Source organism: Aquarana catesbeiana, linkage group LG03 (genome assembly GCF_042186555.1).
Source record: "Aquarana catesbeiana isolate 2022-GZ linkage group LG03, ASM4218655v1, whole genome shotgun sequence".
Taxonomy (NCBI): domain Eukaryota; kingdom Metazoa; phylum Chordata; class Amphibia; order Anura; family Ranidae; genus Aquarana; species Aquarana catesbeiana.
Genome location: NC_133326.1, coordinates 677,499,086 through 677,517,239, shown reverse-complemented (window position 1 = coordinate 677,517,239; position 18,154 = coordinate 677,499,086). Strand labels below are relative to the sequence as shown.

Sequence of the window (18,154 nt, the reverse complement as noted above, 5' to 3'; positions counted from 1 at the left end):
ATCAGTCTTCAAGGTGATGAACAGAGAACCGTGCCATGGCCCACTGCTGGGCTGAAGTCCCCCACAATGTCTCTCAGCTCCCACAGTGCAACCCATCCTCTCACGGCCTGCAGTGTCCCTCAATCACAGTTCCTCCAGCCCCCTGCAGTGACTTCTAGCTTGCAGAGCCTACAGACCCTCATAGTGGCCTCAGCAGTATCTCACAGTGACCCCATCCCCACCCCCACAGTGTCCTCCAGTCTTCTACATTGCCCCCGCAATACCCACAATGCCATTGTGTGTGCCACCTACTGTGTTTGTACCAAGGCCAAACATTCCAGGGTATGTAAGTGTAGCGCTGGTAGATTTTTTAATCTACCGCTGATAGGTAAATCTTGTGGGTTACTTGTTAGGTGAAGTTAGATTTGCCTCTGTTCCAGCTTGGCTGACGTTGCGTGTAGTTCCACACTGTACCGGTGGGTGTCGTTGTTGTCATGGGCTGGTGTTGGAAAGGCAACGTGTCGAAGCGTATGAGTGCTCCTCTGTCCCGGAGACAACTCGGTGGAGGTGGTCCTCCGAGTTGCATTCTGGGAGAGGGTATTTATGGGACAGACGCCATGTTTAGGGGTTCGTTTTCAGCCACCTGCTGGCCCTCATGGCCGACAGGTATGCGTTAGGAATACCACCTCGTGGTCCTCCGTTCCGGAGGCCCACGTTGCTGCGGCGTGTGGGTGGGCACAGAAGCCTGTCTGGGGCCTACCACAGCAGCAGAGGAATGGTCCTGGGCTGTCTATCCTGAGTGAGGAAGCTGGACAACCGAGGAGATGAGGAGATCCCAGGGGAGGACCCGTCGTGGAAGGATCATGCAGAGTTCTGGTCTGGAGAGGGGCCTGGTGACTCGGTTGGAGGACGTATCCTGAAGTAATCTTACTGCATGGTACTGCCGGGTTGGCTTAAAGGTTCAAGTACTGTGTCTGACATTCATCGCAAACCAATACATCCAGTGGCAGAGGATCGTACGGGTTTTATTCCAAACAAGTCTGTGGCAGAGACTTTTGTTCGTGCTACGTACTGGCTGCTAGGCAACTGAGAGAGGCCTATCCAGGCGGGCAAAGATTGGATCCCACAAGGGGAGTGCATTCAATTACAAGTGTTCAATTCCAAAGAATGTTCTAAAGAATACTAAGGAAAGGTATTTGAGCTTCCCTGCAACTTTTCTTTTGCCTCTTTCCTGCTACTTCCTTTATTACTTGTTCATTAAAGCATTGGAAAATATACTCAAGTGTCCAGAGGTAAACTCAACGGAACCCTAGACCCGGTGTCGGTGAAACAGAGGTATCGAGAGTTCCACCGAGAGTTAGTGCTACATAAGCTTTTGATCAGGGCCATTTGGTTGATTTCTGTTATCATTATGATTTCAAAATGATCCAAAAAACTATGTGATGATCATAAATAGCTTCATGTGATTGCTATCCGAATTTTCAATATTAATGCCAAAATTTCACAATTTCTGACAGGGTATGCAAACTTTTGAGCACAACTGTATATGACTCCTGGGTAACATTGCTATTTGTAATTGTCTTTTGCAAATAGAATCGATTCAAATCTTGCAAGATCATCTTCCTCTTTCATCCCATTTCCTGATATAAGTTATGAAAGGTGTTTAGCAATCTGAATATGAGACTATGTGTTATGGCTCAGGCTGCACAAAGCTTTTCAGAAACGTTCTCTCGTCTGCTCTTCTCTCACCGGTCCATCAATATGTCCTATCCTCTGACTCTAATCATGCTGCTTCTATGGGGTATGTACTTTATACAAATGTCTGTTATTCCTATTATGCTTGAAAAATGTTCCTAACCTAATAAAAAAAGTAATATTGTAAGTCAGTAGTCCCCGCAGACATGGTGGCTGCATTCGTTTTCTTATTTTCGCATTAAGAACATTTTCAGAAAGTAAAGAAAATACCGGTTGATCCTTGTGTGTTCTTGTAACTACCTGTGAACCGAAAGGGTATCTTAACCACTTTCTTACCGGGCACTTTCGCCCCCCTCCTGCCCAGGCCAATTTTCAGCTTTCAGCGCTGTTGCACTTTGAATGACAATTGTGCGGTCATGCTACACTGTACCCATATGACATTGTTATCTTTTTTTGAGACAGATAGAGATTTATTTTGGTGGTATTTAATCACCACTGAGTTTTTTATTTTTTGCTAAACAAATAAAAAAAACATATAGTTTGAAAAAAAATGTTTTTCTTAGTTTCTCTTATAAAATGTGTTAAATAAGTAATTTTCTGCTTCACTGATGTGCACTGATGAGGCTGCACTAATATGCAGCACTGATGGGCACTACTGATGGGCACTTATAGGCGGCACTGATAGACAGTACTGATGGGCACTGATAGGTGGCAATGATGGGCACTGATAAGTGGTACTGATGGGCACTGGTAGGCGGCAATGATAAGCACTGATAGGTGGCACTGTTGGGCACTGATAGGTGGCACTGTCGGGCACTGATAAGCTGTACTAATGGCCACTTATGGCCAATGATGAGACTGTACTGATAGGCTGCACTGATGAGGCGACACTGATGAGGCTGCATTTATATGCGGTACTGATGGGCACTGATAGGCGGTACTGATGGGCACTGATAGGCGGCAATGATGGGCACTGATGAGGAGGCACTGATATGCAGCACTGATGGGCACTGATAGGAGGCACTGATGAGGAGGCACTGATGAGGCTGCACTGATGGGCACTGATAAGTGGTACTGATGGGCACTGGTAGGCGGCAATGATAGGCACTGATAGGTGGCACTGTCGGGCACTGATAGGTGGCACTGTCGGGCACTGATAAGTGGCACTGTCGGGCACTAATAAGCTGTACTAATGGCCACTGATGGGCAATGATGAGACTGCACTGATAGGCTGCACTGATGAGGCGACACTGATGAGGCTGCATTTATATGCGGTACTGATGAGCACTGATAGGCGGTACTGATGGGCACTGATAGGCGGCATGGATGGGCACTGATGAGGCTGCAGTGATATATAGCACTGATAGGAGGCACTGATGGACACTGATATGTTGCACTGATGGGGCTGCCCTAATTACCAGTGTAAGTATCCCCTGTAACAGGAAAGTAAGGTTATCGGCTTTCCTTTCCTCAAACACTGACAGCGTTAAGAAAAGGAAATGCCGATAACCAGCATTTGTTTACATGTGATCGCCTGTAATTGGACACAGCCAATCAGATTGTAAGGAGCCTACGTCATTGGCTCTTTACTCTGATCGATGATGCGCTGTATCCAAGGAACACAGCTGACCACCGATCGCCGCGGTGTGCGCCCCGGGGGTGCGCACAAGCACCGCATTGCGAAGGACATCATATGACGTCCAGTCAGGATGGGAGAGCCACCGCCCTGCTGTCATTCTGCGATAGGTCGGGCAGGAAGGTTTTAAACAATGTTGTCAGCCATTATAACTATATTATGCGAACAACAAAATTGAATTTACTGCAAAAATACAGATTTTGCCGTTGGCGAAATTTTGCCAAAGCAAAGCCTAAAAATAGTAACTCCAGGTATATAATGTTTTTACATACCTGTAGTTACATTAGTCCAGCTTGGAGCAACATAGCTGTGTATATATACCAAACCTGTTGGATCCCTCTAGAAGCTGAAAATCACTGGAGTAGGCAGTAGAGATTTTTATTATCTTCTGGGTCTTGTGCCGGGTGGCTTCCCTTAGTGAACACATAAGGGTGGCCGCTGGGATCTTCACTGCTACACCTCTCCACCTCATCCAATCAGAGAACACGTCACATTCATTGAGAAATGCAGAGCATCCAAACTCCTGTGTTCAGGACAGAGGTGTAACTAGAACCCTCAGGGCCCCGGGGCAAGAAACCATGATGACCTCCCCTGACCCCCCCCATTTCATCTGAGCCCTGGGCTTCCAATATTGGGACGACATTCATGGACATCCTCCCAGAACCCTGCCACCTACGTGTCGCCTGGGATGTGCATCCAGCGCAATCACAGCGGCTCTTTACCATGTGATCATCTGATCACATGTAAACAGATTTGCTGGTTATCGGCAGCCCTTTCCTCCCACGTTGTGTCTGTGTCAGTAAATTGTTTACACTGACAATTAGTGCCCTGATCATCAGTGCAGCCTATCAGTGCTGCCTATCAGGGCTCATCAATGCCGCCTATTAGTGCCCATCAATGCTGCCTACCAGTCCTCATCAATGCCACCCATCGGTGCTCATCAATTCCGCCTATCAATGCCACCTATTGTCACTCATCAATGCTGTCTATCAGTGCTCATCAATGCTGCCTATCGGTGCCCATTGGTGCCACCTCAATGGTGTCTATCAGTGACACGTATCAGTGCTCAATGCCCATCAGTGCCCCCTATCAGTGTTAATCAATGCCGCCTATCAGTACTTCCCATCAGTGCTCATCAATGCTGCCTATCAGTGCCATATCAAAAAGGGAAAGGGGGTAAGGGAAAGGACATGGACCTTTTGGCCAGGTCAATGGTAGGAGTTCCGACTCATCCAAAGTGAGGATGGAGTTCACCAATAAGGACCAATAAAGGATTCAGAACGGGCAGAGGGTGAGGAAAGATATCCTCAAAAAAAGGGGTCCGTACCCTCAAGAAGAGAGGTGGGAACACACAGCGGAGTACTCCTAAGATAGGCTTTATTGAAAATGGCACACAAATAAACAATTGGTAAACATTCACAAAAGATGGCAAAAAAGTTTAAAATGACAACGTTGTCCTTCTAAAAACATACTCCTGGGATGCCAGCCACGCCACTTCCATCCATGCAAGACACTAAACAGGTTAGCGAAAATGACACCCGAGAAGGGGGTCTGGAGGTGTCCTGGGAAACCAGATGCTATGTGCCTACCTTTAGGACATCCAGGCTCACTGTATACCCTGTGTCTCCAGTATTGGTACAATCTATACTGAACCAGCAATCATGTACATCTTATCCTGACAGTATATCAACTTAAAGGATGACACCTACAAAGGGGTCTGAAGGGCTCCTGGGAAACCCACGGGGCACTTGCAACTGAATGCTAGGTGCCGACCTTGAGGACATCCAGGCTCACTATATGCCCTGTGTCATCACTATTCAGTGCAAAGGAGGGAGTCCGTGGCACACCAGCATACATTTACATCAGTGGACGTTATATCCAAGTTCTGAGTTCCTGTGGTATTCACCAATTCAAATGCATGGGCACTGATAAGTCTGCATTTAAATGTGACACTGATAGGCAGCAATGATGGGCACTGATGAGGCTGCACTGATATGTAGATGAACATCTCTCTCATACAGCTCAGAGCCGGTGTTCTAACGAATACTGCCTCCCATCCTCCTTCCCCCCTCAGTCCTCTCTCGCACGTGGTGAGAGAGGAGACAGCCGGTCTGCTCATTCTCCCCCCCGACTCTCTCCTCCTGTGTGAGTGCACCGTGGGAAGTGTGAGCTTGTTAGCTTCACACTTGACTTCCCGCAGAGCATATACAGGAGAGAGTTTAGGGGGAGAATGAGCAGACCGGCTTTTTAATGATAAAGTGAAACATTAAAAATGATAAATTCCTTTAAATATAGTGCCTGGGGGTCCCCGAAGTCTACCTGTAAAGTGGTGCATCTGTACCATCTATAGAACCTGCTGCAGCAATTAAAAGAAATGTTGTGGGTTCCCCCCAGAAGCCATACCAGACCCTTATCTGAGCACCAAGCCTAGCAGGCCAGGAAAGGGGGAAGATGAGCGAGCGTCCCCCCCCTCCTGAACTATACTAGGTCACATGCCCTCAACATGGGGGGGTGGGTGCTTTGGGGTGGGGTGGCTCTTCCCAACAACCCAGGGTGGTGATTGTAGGGGTCTGTGGTCAGCGGCCTTATCGGAATCTGGAGCCCCCTTTAACGAGGGGGGCCCCACATCCTGCCCCCTCATGTACACTGTACCCCTACTCATTCACCAAAAAAACTGTCAAAAATAAATAAAAACACTACAAGGGTTTTTATTAAATAATAAGCTGACAGCTGATGACTCATATGTTATTAAGAATGCAGGAAATGGGTGATGTTTGGGCCAAACTTTTGCTCGGCCCAAACAGTTTGCCCAACACTAGTGATAATAATGTACACTGGCACTGTACTAATGATACTGGCTGGGAAGGGGTTAACATCTAGGGGCAATTAAAGGATTGACTGTGTGCCTAACATGTTTAATGTGTGCATGCATGCCCCAAATCCGGAAACAAGCCGGCAGCATACAGGTACGTTGTCCTACATGCCTGTAAATCTACTGTGGGTGGGCAGCCCACCCCTGTGTTTTTGTCACTGTGAATGGAGAGGAGAGATATATTGTATCTTTCTCTCTCCGTGCAGAGAGAAAAAAAAACAAATAACTGTGAGTTAAAAAGCTAAAAATAAATAACAATAATAATAAAATAAAAAATAGCTAGATCAGGGGTAGGCAACCCCCGGCACGCAAATCCTCTTTTTCCGGTACTCGACTCCCTCCCCATCAGCAGAGCAGCGCAGGGAAGTGTCAGTGAGACACTAATGCATTCCAATTTCAGAATTCCCCACACCGCACCTGCACTGAGGGGGAGGCACTGTGCCCCCACACATTGTAAAAGATGGGAAATATTGTTTGGTTCTCTAACTTTGCTGTAGCTGCGATCATCAGCTTTTGTGATGGAGAAGCGATTGGGTACAATTCTGCTAGGGGGGGGGCGGTCCCTGTTTCCATGAGGAGGAGGACTGTCATTGGCCACTGCTAAAGCCAATCACAGTCCTGCTAGCCCCGCCCACCATCTGGAGGAAGACGACTTGCTTGGTTGCCACTACCAATCTCAGAAAGAAGGGATTTCACTGTGATTGAGAAAACCCCAATCAGGTGACAGTTTGTGGAATTACTGTTGATCTGGGAACTTTGTTGAAATTATTCCTGAACCTTTACTACTGAACCCCGGCACTCTGTGCCCCTTTAAGCCACAGCCAGTATTCAGCGCAATGAAATTCACACCCAACTTTTCCTGTCTGCGCCACACATTTTCTCAGCTGCAACTTCTGATCCTGCACACAGGCCCACTGCTTTCAGAAAATGCCCCTGACCTGAGCTCATCATTGTGTTCTTGAACATCGGGTGTTCGCCAAACAGCGAACAATATGTGGTGTTCGCGGCAAATTCGAAAGCCGCCAGAACACTATTAAGGTCTATGGGACACTAACATGAAAAATCAAAAGTGCTCATTTTAAAGGCTTATATGCAAGTTATTGTCATAAAAAGTGTTTGGGGACCTGGGTCCTGCCCCAGGGGACATGGATCAATGCAAATTTTAAAAAAAATGGCAGTTTTTCGGGAGTAGTAATTTTTTTAATGCTTAAAGTGAAACAATAAAAATGAAATATTCCTTTAACCACTTACCCACAGGGCACTTAAACCCCCTTCCTAACCAGACCAATTTTCAGCTTTCGGTGCTCTCACATCTTGAATGACAATTACTCAGTCATGCAACATTGTACCTATATGAATTTTTTTCACCTTTTTTTCAACCTTTTTTTCACACAAATAGAGCTTTCTTTTGGTGGTATTTAATCACTGTTGGGTTTTTTATTTTTTGCGCTATAAAAGAAAAAGACAGAAAATTCTGTAAAAAAATGCATTCTTCTTCATTTCTGTTACAAAATTTTTCTTAATATATTTGGCCAAAATTTATACCGCTACATATCTTTGGTAAAAATAACCCAAATCGGTGTATATTATTTGGTCTTTGTGAAAGTTATAGAGTCCATAAGCTATGGTGCCAATCTCTGAAAATTTATCACACCTGATGTACTGACGGCCTATCTCATTTCTTGAGACCCTAAAAAGCCAGGAAAGTACAAATACCCCCCAAATGACCCCTTTTTGGAAAGTAGACAGTCCAATTTATTTAGCAAGATGCATGGTGAGTTTTTTGAAGTTGTAATTTTTTTTCCCACAATTCTTTGCAAAATCAAGATTTTTTTTTCTTTTTTTTTTTCAAAAAAATGTTATATTAGCAGGCTATTTCTCACACACAGCATATGCATAGCACAAATTACACCCCAAAATACAGTCTATTACTCCTCCTGAGTATGGCGATACCACATGTGTGAGACTTTTACACAGCGTGGCCACATACAGAGGCCCAACATGCAAGGAGCACCGTCAGGCGTTCTTGAAGCATAAATTACACATATAATTTCTTGACTAACTCTTACACTTTTGAAGGCCCTGGAGAACCAGGACAATGGAAACGCCCCAAAAATGACCCCATTTTGAAAAGAAAACAACCCAATGTATAATCTGTGAGGCATATTGAGTCTTTTTAACATGTCATTTTTTTCTACAAGTTTTTGGAAAATGTGTAAAGAAAATGAAAACGCATTTTTTTTTACACAACGTTGTCCATTTACACAATGTTTCTAACACATAGCATGTACATACCAAAAATTACACCCCAAAATAGATTCTCCTACTCCTCCTGAGTATGGCGATACCACATGTGTGAAACTTTTCCACAGCGTGGCCCAACATGCAGGGAGCAGGTGTTCTAGGGACATAAGTTTCAAATCTAATTTGACTACCTATTACACTTTTGTGAGGCACTGTAGTGGCATGGATGTGGCATGGATGATAACTGATGTAGCATGGATGAGCATGAATGGGGATGGATGAGCCGTAGATCGGGATGGCTGAGCATGAATGAGTATGGCTGAGTATGGCCAGGTACGGCTGAGTACGAATGGGTACAGCTGAGTATGGCTGGGTACGGCTGAGTACGACTGAGCATGGCTGGGTACGGCTGAGTACGACTGAGTACGGCTGAGTATGGCTGGGATGGCTGGGTATGGCTGAGTATGGCTGGGTATGGCTGGGTACGGCTGAGTATTGCTGGGTATGGCTGAGTATGGATGGGTATAGATGGGATGGCTGGGTACGGCTGAGTACGAGCGAGTACGGTTGAGTATGGTTAGGATGGCTGAGTATGGCTGGGTATTGCTGGGTATGGCTGAGTATGGATGGGTATGGCTGAGTATGGATTGGTATGGCTAATTATAGATGGGGGTGGATGGGATGGCTGAGCATGGATGGATGGATGAGTATTGCTGAGGATGGATGGATGAATATGCTGAGTATGGATGGCTGGGCATGGATGGATGGATGAGTATGCTGAGTATGGATGGCTGAGCATGGATGGATGGATGAGTATGCTGAGTAAGGATGGATGGATGAGTATGCTGAGTATGGATGAGCATGCTCAAAATGGATGCGTATGGATGGGTGAGCATGGATTGATGGATGAGTATGCTGAGTATGGATAAGTATGGATGGGTATGCTGAGCATGGATGGCTGAGTATGGATGGGTAAGCATGGATGGATGGATGAGTATGCTGAGTATGGATGGGTATGCTGAGTATGGATGGCTGAGCATGGATGGATGGATGGGTATGCTGAGCATGGATGGATGGATGGATGGGTATGCTGAGCATGAATGGGTATGGATGGCTGGGTATGTATGGCTGGAATGGGCACTGAGCAGCGCTGTGGGCACTACACATCCAGCCCACAGCGCTGCTGCCACCGATCTCCCCCCTCTTCCCTCGCACTGTACCAACAGGTACGGGGAGGGGAGAGAGGAACCGGACGTGACGCCTGTTTGTTTACTAGTGATCGTTCCATCATTTGACGGAGCGATCACGTGGTAAACGCCCGCTATTACCGTGATCTGTGACGCGCCGCGTCCTCTGGACCGGGTGGTCACGGATGTTCTCGGGTGCATGCCGGGAGAGCGGGATTCTGGGAGGACATCATAGTACGCCCTCCCAGAGTTATCCGACCGCCCTGTAGCCGTCATTCGGTTGGTGAGTTGGTAAGTGGTTAAATATCGTGCCTGGGGGGTGTCCTTAGTAAGCCTGCAAAGTGGCGCATTATTCCCGTGCTTAGAACAGTACTGCAGCAAGATGACATTTCTAAAGGAAAAATTGTCATTTAAAACTGATCGCGGATGTAACGAATTGTCAGGTCTCGGCAATATAGATAAAAATCATTGAAAAAAAGAGTAAGGGTTCCCCCCTCAGTCCATTACCAGGCCCTTTGGGTCTGGTATGGATATTAAGGGGAACCCCAACCAAAATTAAAAAAAAAATTGTGTGGGGGTCCCCCTAAAATCCATACCAGGCCCTTCAGGTCTGGAATGGAAATTAAGGGGAACCCTGCACCAAATGTAAAAAAAAAAATGGCGTAGGGGCCCCCCCAAAATCCATACCAGACCCTTATCTGAGCACGCAACCTGGCAGACCGCAGGAAAAGAGGGGGGCGAGAGAGCACCCCCCCTCCTGAACCACACCAGGCCACATGCCCTCAACATGGGGAGGGTGCTTTGGGGTCTGACCTCAAAGCACCTTGTTCCCACGTTGTTGGGGACAAGGGCCTTATCCCCACAACCCTTGCCCAAGGGGACCCCCAGATCCCGGCCTCCCCCCTATGTGAATTGGTAATGGGGTACACTGTACCCTTACCATTTCACAAAAAAAGTGTCAAAAATTGTAAAAAAAGACAAGAGATGGCTTGGGACAAGTCCTTTATTAAAAAAATAAAAATGTCCCTCGATGTAAGTTCACGCCACCCGACGGACCGAAAAAGAAAAAAAAAAAGCTGCAACCGATCCGCCTCCATGGGAGGCTCCCGCTGAGTGATGCGTCTTCGCTTTGATAGTTCTTATATAATTGGGGGCGGGGCCCCACCCGGGGCCCCACCCCCCTCTGATGCCACAGAGGCTTCCGATAAGCCCTCTGCCCGCAGAACCCCCACAACCACTGGGCAAGGGTTGTGGGGATGAGGCCCTTGTCCCCATCAACATGGGGAATAGGTGCTTTGGGGTCAGACCCCAAAGCACCCTCCCCATGTTGAGGGCATGTGGTCTGGTACGGTTCAGGAGGGGGGGCGCTCTCCCATCCCCCCCTCTTTTCCTGCAGCCTGCCAGGTTGCGTGCTCAGATAAGGGTCTGGTATGGATTTTGGGGGGACCCTTACGCCATTTTTTAAAAAATTTTGGCACAGGGTTCCCCTTAATTTCCATTCCAGACCTGAAGGGCCTGGTATGGATTTTAGGGGGACCCCCACGAAATTTTATTTTAAAATTTTGGTTCGGGGTTCCCCTAATATTCATACCAGGCCCAAAGGGCCTGGTAATGGACTGGGGGGGAACCCATGCTCTTTTTTTCAATGAGTTTTATCTATATTGCCGAGGCCCGACAATTCATTACAGCTACGATCAGTTTTAAATGACAATTTTTCCTTTAGAAATGTCTTTTTGCTCTGGTACTGTTCTAAACATGGGAATAATACGCCACTTTACAGGCCCCAGGCACAATATTTAAAGGCATATTTTATTTTTATGGTTTCATTAAGAAAAATGCTCCCGAAAAAATTGCCTTTTTTAAAAACACTTTTTGCATTGATACATGTCCCCTGGGGCAGGACCCGGGTCCCCAAACACTTTTTATGACAATAACTTGCAAATAAGCCTTTCAAATTAGCACTTTTGATTTTTCATGTTTGTGTCCCGTAGACTTTAACGGTGCTTGTGTGTTCTGCCAAGGGTGTTCGGCTCATCCCTATTGTGCATCCATTCCAGATGCTTGTATGTGACATCACATACAACCCATACATCACATACAAGCACTGGGCTGGATGTGAGAGGTGGATCAGCAGGATGAGTGTGCCAGGACTGGTAGATGTGTCTCATCTCTGCTTCCTTTAGCAGGAGGGGTACAGCGGTGGAACAGAAGAGCAGGAGGGTACTGCGGTGGGGCAGATGAGCAGGGGGGTTCAGTGTTGGGGCAGAAAAGGAGGGGGATAGAGCAGTGGGGCAGATGTAAAAGGAGGTGTAATGGTGGGGCAGATGAGCAGGGGTTTACAGTGGTGGTGCAGGAGAGCAGGGGGAACAGAGGTGAGACAGATGTGCAGGAGGTACATTTGTGGGGCAGATGACAAAGCGGGTTACAGCGGTGCGGCAGATAAGCAGATGGGTTCAGTGTTAGGACAGATGAGAAGGTGATTCATAAGTGAGAAAGAAGAGCATGGGGATACAGCAGTGGAGCAGATGTGCAGGGAGGTACAGTGGTGGGGCAGATGAGAAAAGGGGTACATTGATGGAGCAGATGAGCAGGGGGGTTACAGTGTTGGGACAGAAGAGCAAGGGGGTACAGTGGTGGGGCAGATGTGCAGGAGGTACAGTGGTGGGAGGGATGAGAAGGGGGTTCAGCGGTGGGACAGAAAAGCAGGGGGGTACTGGGATGGGGCAGATGATCAGGGGGTTACAGTGGTGGGACAGATGAGTGGGGGGTTCAGTGTTGGGCCAGATGAGAAGGGGGTTACAGTGGTGGGAAAGATGAACAGGGGGGGTTCAGTGTTGGGGCAGAGGAGGAAGGAGGTGCATTCGTGGGACAGATGAGCAGAGGGTTATAGCGGTGGGGCAGAGGATCAGGGGGGTGCAGAGGTGGGGCAGATGTACAGAGGGGTGCAGAGGAGAAAGGAGGTACATCGGTAGAACACATGAGCAGGGGGTTACAGTGGTGGGGCAGAAGAGCAGGGGGAACAGAGGTGGGACAGATGTGCAGGAGATACAGTCGTGGGGCAGATGAGAAAGGGGGTTACAGTGGTGGGGCAGATGTGCAGATAAGTTCTGTTTTAGGACAGATGAGAAGATGGCTCGGTGGTGGAGCAGATGTGCATGGAGGTACAGTGGTGGGGCAGATGAGAAAGGGGGGACATTGGTGGGGCAGATGTACAGGGGGTTACAGTGGTGGGACAGATAAGCAGGGGGGTACAGAGGTGGGTCAGATGTGCAGGTTAGTATAGTGGTGGGGCAGATGTGCAGGGGGTTACAGTGGTGCGGCAGATGAGCAGGGGTTTACAGTGGTGGTGCAGGAGAGCAGGGGGAACAGTGGTGGGACAGAAGAGCAGGGGGAACAGAGGTGAGACAGATGTGCAGGAGGTACATTGGTGGGGCAGATGACAAAGCGAGTTACAGTGGTGCAGCAGATGAGCAGATGGGTTCAGTGTTAGGACAGATGAGAAGGAGATTCAGTAGTGAGACAGAAGAGCATGGGGATACAGCGGTGGAGCAGATGTGCAGGGAGGTACAGTGGTGGGACAGATGAGAAAAGGGACACATTGGTGGGGCAGATGAGCAGGGGGGTTTGAGTGGTGGGACAGATGTGCAGGAGGTACAGTGGTGGGAGGGATGAGAAGGGGGTTCAGCGGTGGGACATAAAAGCAGGGGGGTACTGGGATGGGGCAGATGATCAAAGGGTTACGGTGGTGGGACAGATGAGCAGGGGGGGTTCAGTGTTGGACTATATGAAAAAGGAGGTACATTGGTGGGACAGATGAGCAGGGGGTTATAGCGGTGGGGCAGGGGATCAGGGGGGTACAGAGGTGGGGCAGATGTGCAGTGCAGAGGAGAATGGAGGTACATCGGTGGAACACATGAGCAGGGGGTTACAGTGGTGGAGCAGAAGAGCAGGGGGAACAGAGGTGGGACAGATGTGCAGGAGGTACAGTCATGGGGCAGATAAGAAAGGGAGTTACAGTGGTGGGGCAGATGAGCAGATAAGTTCAGTGTTAGGACAGGTGAGAAGATGGTTCAGTGGTAGAGCAGATGTGCATGGAGGTACAGTGGTGGGGCAGATGAGAAAGGGGGAACATTGGTGGGGCAGATGAGAAAGGGGGAACATTGGTGGGGCAGATGTACAGTGGGTTACAGTGGTGGGACAGATGAGCAGGGGGGTACAAAGGAGGGGCATATGTGCAGGGTAGTATAGTGGTGGGGCAGATGTGCAAGGGGTTACAGTGGTGGGGCAGATGAGAAAGGGGGTACATTGGTGGGGCAGATGAGAAAGGGGGTACATTGGCAGGGCAGATGTACAGTGGGTTACAGTGGTGGGACAGATAAGCAGGGGGGTACAAAGGTGGGGCAGATGTGCAGGGTAGTAAAGTGGTGGGGCAGATGTGCAAGGGGTTACAGTGGTGGGGCAGATGAGAAAGGGGGTACATTGGTGGGGCAGATGAGAAAGGGGGTACATTGGCGGGGCAGATGAGCAGGGTGGTACAGTGGTGGGGCAGATGAGCAGTGGGGTACAGTGGTGGAGCAGGGGAGTTACAGTGGTGGAGCAGATGAGATGGGGTGTACAGTGGTGGGGCAGATGTGCAGAGTAGTACAGTGGTTGGGCAGATTTACAGTGGTGGGGCAGATGTGCAGGGGGGACAGTGATCTGAGGTGTGGAGTTGCAGGAATCGGGGCTGATCTGAGGCATGAGAGTGCAGGATGTTAATTTCTCACTGCTAGTTTACAGAATTTACTTTATAAAAAATCCTTTTTCGTGATTGAGAGTGTGAAGGTAACCTTTTTTCGTTAAAAAATTGGCACGCTCAATTTCTTTGAAAACATTTTTCGGCACACTGTGCTCAAAAGGTTGCCTACCCCTGAGCTAGATCAAGGTTTGATCTACATAAGTGTCAGGGTTAGTGTTTGGGTCAACTAAAGGTCAAAGGTCAGGGTCAAAAGTAATGGTCAGTATTAAGGATGAGCTTCGGAGTGTTCGCACACGCCACGTGCAGAGCCCGCCAGGAAGTCGGCACCATGCTGCGCTAATCACAGGCAGTGAGACATTGTCCCGATGAGCGGCTGCAGAGATCTGGAAATGTCTCACTGCTTGTGATTAGCGCAGTGCAGTGCCAACTTCCTGGCGCGCTCTGCATGTGGGGTGTGCGAACACGCCTGAGCCCATCCTTAGTCATTATATTTTGGGCAGTATTTTTTTTTTAAACATTCTTTAACCGGTTCCCGACCGGCTCATGCAGATATACTGCGGCAGAATGGCTCTCCTGAGCGAAATCCTGTATATATATACGGCTTTTCCCAGGAGAGCCACCAGAGGGCGCGCGAGCACCGCCGGAGGCACGCACGCCTGCTGCACAGCGAGGGACCCGATGTGCATGGCCAGCGGGCGCGATCATCGCCGGCCACGCGCGATCGCGTGCACGAGAGCCAGCATGGGGATTTGTGTGTGTAAACACACAAATCCCTGTGCTGTCAGAGGAGAGAAGACAGATCGGGTGTTCCTACAAAGTAGGGACAGCGATCTGTCATCTCTCCTAGTTAGTCCCATCCCCACACAGTTCGAACACACTGAGGGAACACTTAGTTAACCCCTTGATCGCCCCCCTAGTGTTAACCCCTATTCTCTACCAGTGTCAATTACACAGTAATCAGTGCATTTTTATAGCACTGATCAGTTTATAAATTACAATGGTCCCAAACATGTGTCAAAAGTCTCCGATCTGTCCGTCGCAATGTGGCGATACCGCTAAAATTCGCAGATCACTGCCATTACTAGTAAAAAAATAAAAAAAAATAAAAACACCATAAAATGCCATAAATCTTTCCCATAGTTTGTAGACGCTCTAACTTTTGCACAAACTAATTAATATACGCTTATTGCGATTTTTTTTTTACCGAAAATATGTAGAATACATATTGGCCTAAACTGATGAAGAAATTAGTTTTTTTATTTTTTCATTTGGGGGATATTTATTATAGCAAAAAGTTAAAAATATTTGTTTTTTTCAACATTGTCAGTCTTTTTTTTGTTCATAGCGCAAAAAATAAAAACCGCAGAAGTGATCAAATACCACCAAAAGAAAGCTCTATTTGTGGGGGGAAAAAAAACGCAAATTTTGTTTGGGTACAGCATTGCATGACCGCGAAATTCTCAGTTAAAACGACACAGTGCCAAATTGTAAAAAGTTCTTTGGTCAGGAAGGGGGTAAAATCTTCCGGGGCTGAAGTGGTTAAATTAGTATCAGTGTCAGTTAGTGTCAGTCTCAATATGTTTTAGGTAGGTACAAAAAAAAAAATGCGCACTATTGTTTTTGGGCTGTGCTACGGGTACATACAACAACTAACATTCACATGTGTGGTATTGTAGGAGCAGGAGAATTTATTTTGGGTTGTTCTTTGATGGTAGGTTATGGCAGTAACAATAAATATACAGTTACATTAAAAAAAATATTTTGGAACAGTTTTCCCATGATAATAAAAAAAATCAGGAAATATCCATTCCCATTTCCAAGCAAATGAAAGCCCAATTTGTCCTGAGAAAAAAAAAAAAAACAAGGTATAATCAATGTGGATGCACAAAGTAGTTGATATGTACGGTTTTACTAACACAGGTCAAAGTTGCAAAATTGTGCTTAGGCATTAACATTTATTTTAGCCTTAGAAGGGGTTAAGGTTGTAGTTAATTTTAAATGACTCCTGATTTTTCTGTAACATAAACAAAAACATAAACATAAAACAATTAACCGCTTGCCGACCGGCTCACGCTTATAGAAAGGGCACGTACAGGCATAATAACGTACCTGTATGTTGCCCTTTAAGAGGTGGCTTGCGGCGTGCGCGACCCTGCCGCAAGCTCCGTGAGTGTGATCGCGGGTCCCACGGACTCGATATCCACGGGGATACCCGTGATCGTCTCACGGAGAGGAAGAACGGGGAAATGCTGATGTAAACAAGCATTTCCCCGTTCTGCCTAGTGACAGGACACTGATCACTGTAATCAGGAGCGGTGCGGGAGCGGTGATCAGTGTCGTGTCACACATAGCCCCTCCCCCCCACAGTTAGAATCACTCCCTAGGACACACTTAACCCCTACAGCGCCACCTAGTGGTTAACCCCTTCAGTGCCAGTCACATTTACACAGTAATCCATGCATTTTTAAACGCACTGATCGCTGAATGAATGTGAATGGTCCCAAAATAGCGCCAAAAGTGTCCAATTTGTCCGCCATAATGTCGCAGTCATGATAGAAATCGCTGATCGCCGCCATTACTAGTAAAAAAAAAATATTAATAAAAATGCCATAAAACTATCCCCTATTTTGTAGGCGCTATAACTTTTGTGCAAACCAATTAATAAACGCTTATTGCAATTTTTTTACCAAAAATATGTAGAAGAATACGTATCGGCCTAAACTGAGGAAAAAAAAAGGTTTTTTATATATATTTTTTGGGGATATTTATTATAGCAAAAAGTAAAAAATAATGTGTTTTTTTTTTTCAAAATGATCGCTATTTTTTGTTTATTGCGCAAAAAATAAAAACCGCAGAGGTGATCAAATACCACCAAAAGAAAGCTCTATTTGTGGGGAAAAAAAAGGACGTCAATTTTGTTTGGGAGCAACGCCGTGTGACCCGCGCAATTCTCAGTTAAAGCGACGCAGTGCCAAATCGCAAAAAGTGCTCTGGTCTTTGGCCAGCCAAATGGTCTGGGGCTTAAGTGGTTAAAATACGCATACAGTAAATCCGTAATTTTCTATTTGATCGTGTTTTTTTTCTCACAACAACCCAATGATATAGTTGCTGTTGTTTACAGGCGAGCCCTCTGGGACTGTGGTACCCTATTGTGTAGACCAGCCAAGAGAAACAGAGTCCTTTGTGGGGGAGAATCTCACACTGCCCTGCAAATTTGTGTATCCAGAAAAAAAGGAAACAGTGTCAGGTGTGAATATTATATGGAAAGCCTATGATAGTCTATTCTGTGGATACACAACAAAAGAAGAAATCTACAACTCTTTGACCAACGTCTCCGTCTCCAAGTATCACGGGAGATTGCTGCTACGGGGCGACCCATTGGCTGAGAATGTGTCACTAATACTGAACAACGTGACGCTCAATGACACCAACAGGTATTGTTGTCGTGTGATTATCTCATTCAAAGGCAAAGAGAAAACGCCGTTTCAAAGTGTTGATGGGACCAGCCTCACCGTAAGAGGTAAATCTAATCAATAATAGTCTTATAATTTGCGGAAAATGGGTGATTTTCTATGGACAGCTGGGATTGGGTGGAGCACCAAGTAGGGTTGCCACCTGTCCAGGATTCACCTGGACAGTTCGGGTTTGGAATTATGCATCAGGGTTTCATACTGCCAGAAACCCAGATGCATTATTTAGACTGGACTATTGTTAAGGAAATGATTAAGAGCTCCAATCGAGCCCAAGGTTATCTGCTGCTGTCTCTAATTGGAAAGTGTGGCTATGCATGCATATAAAAGTAA

At 47.0% G+C, this 18,154-nt stretch overlaps 1 protein-coding gene across 1 annotated transcript in view; it reads left to right on the top strand.

Moving 5' to 3' along the window:
- The first annotated feature begins 1,658 nt into the window (after positions 1 to 1,658).
- Positions 1,659 to 18,154, top strand: part of LOC141133504 (uncharacterized) — a 32,999-nt gene continuing 16,503 nt past the window's right edge. Inside the window, exons 1-2 of the mRNA XM_073622920.1 lie at positions 1,659 to 1,780; positions 17,473 to 17,871. Of these exons, the coding sequence (XP_073479021.1) occupies positions 1,672 to 1,780; positions 17,473 to 17,871 (508 nt within the window). The 5' untranslated portion in view covers positions 1,659 to 1,671. The remainder of the gene's footprint in view (positions 1,781 to 17,472; positions 17,872 to 18,154) is intronic.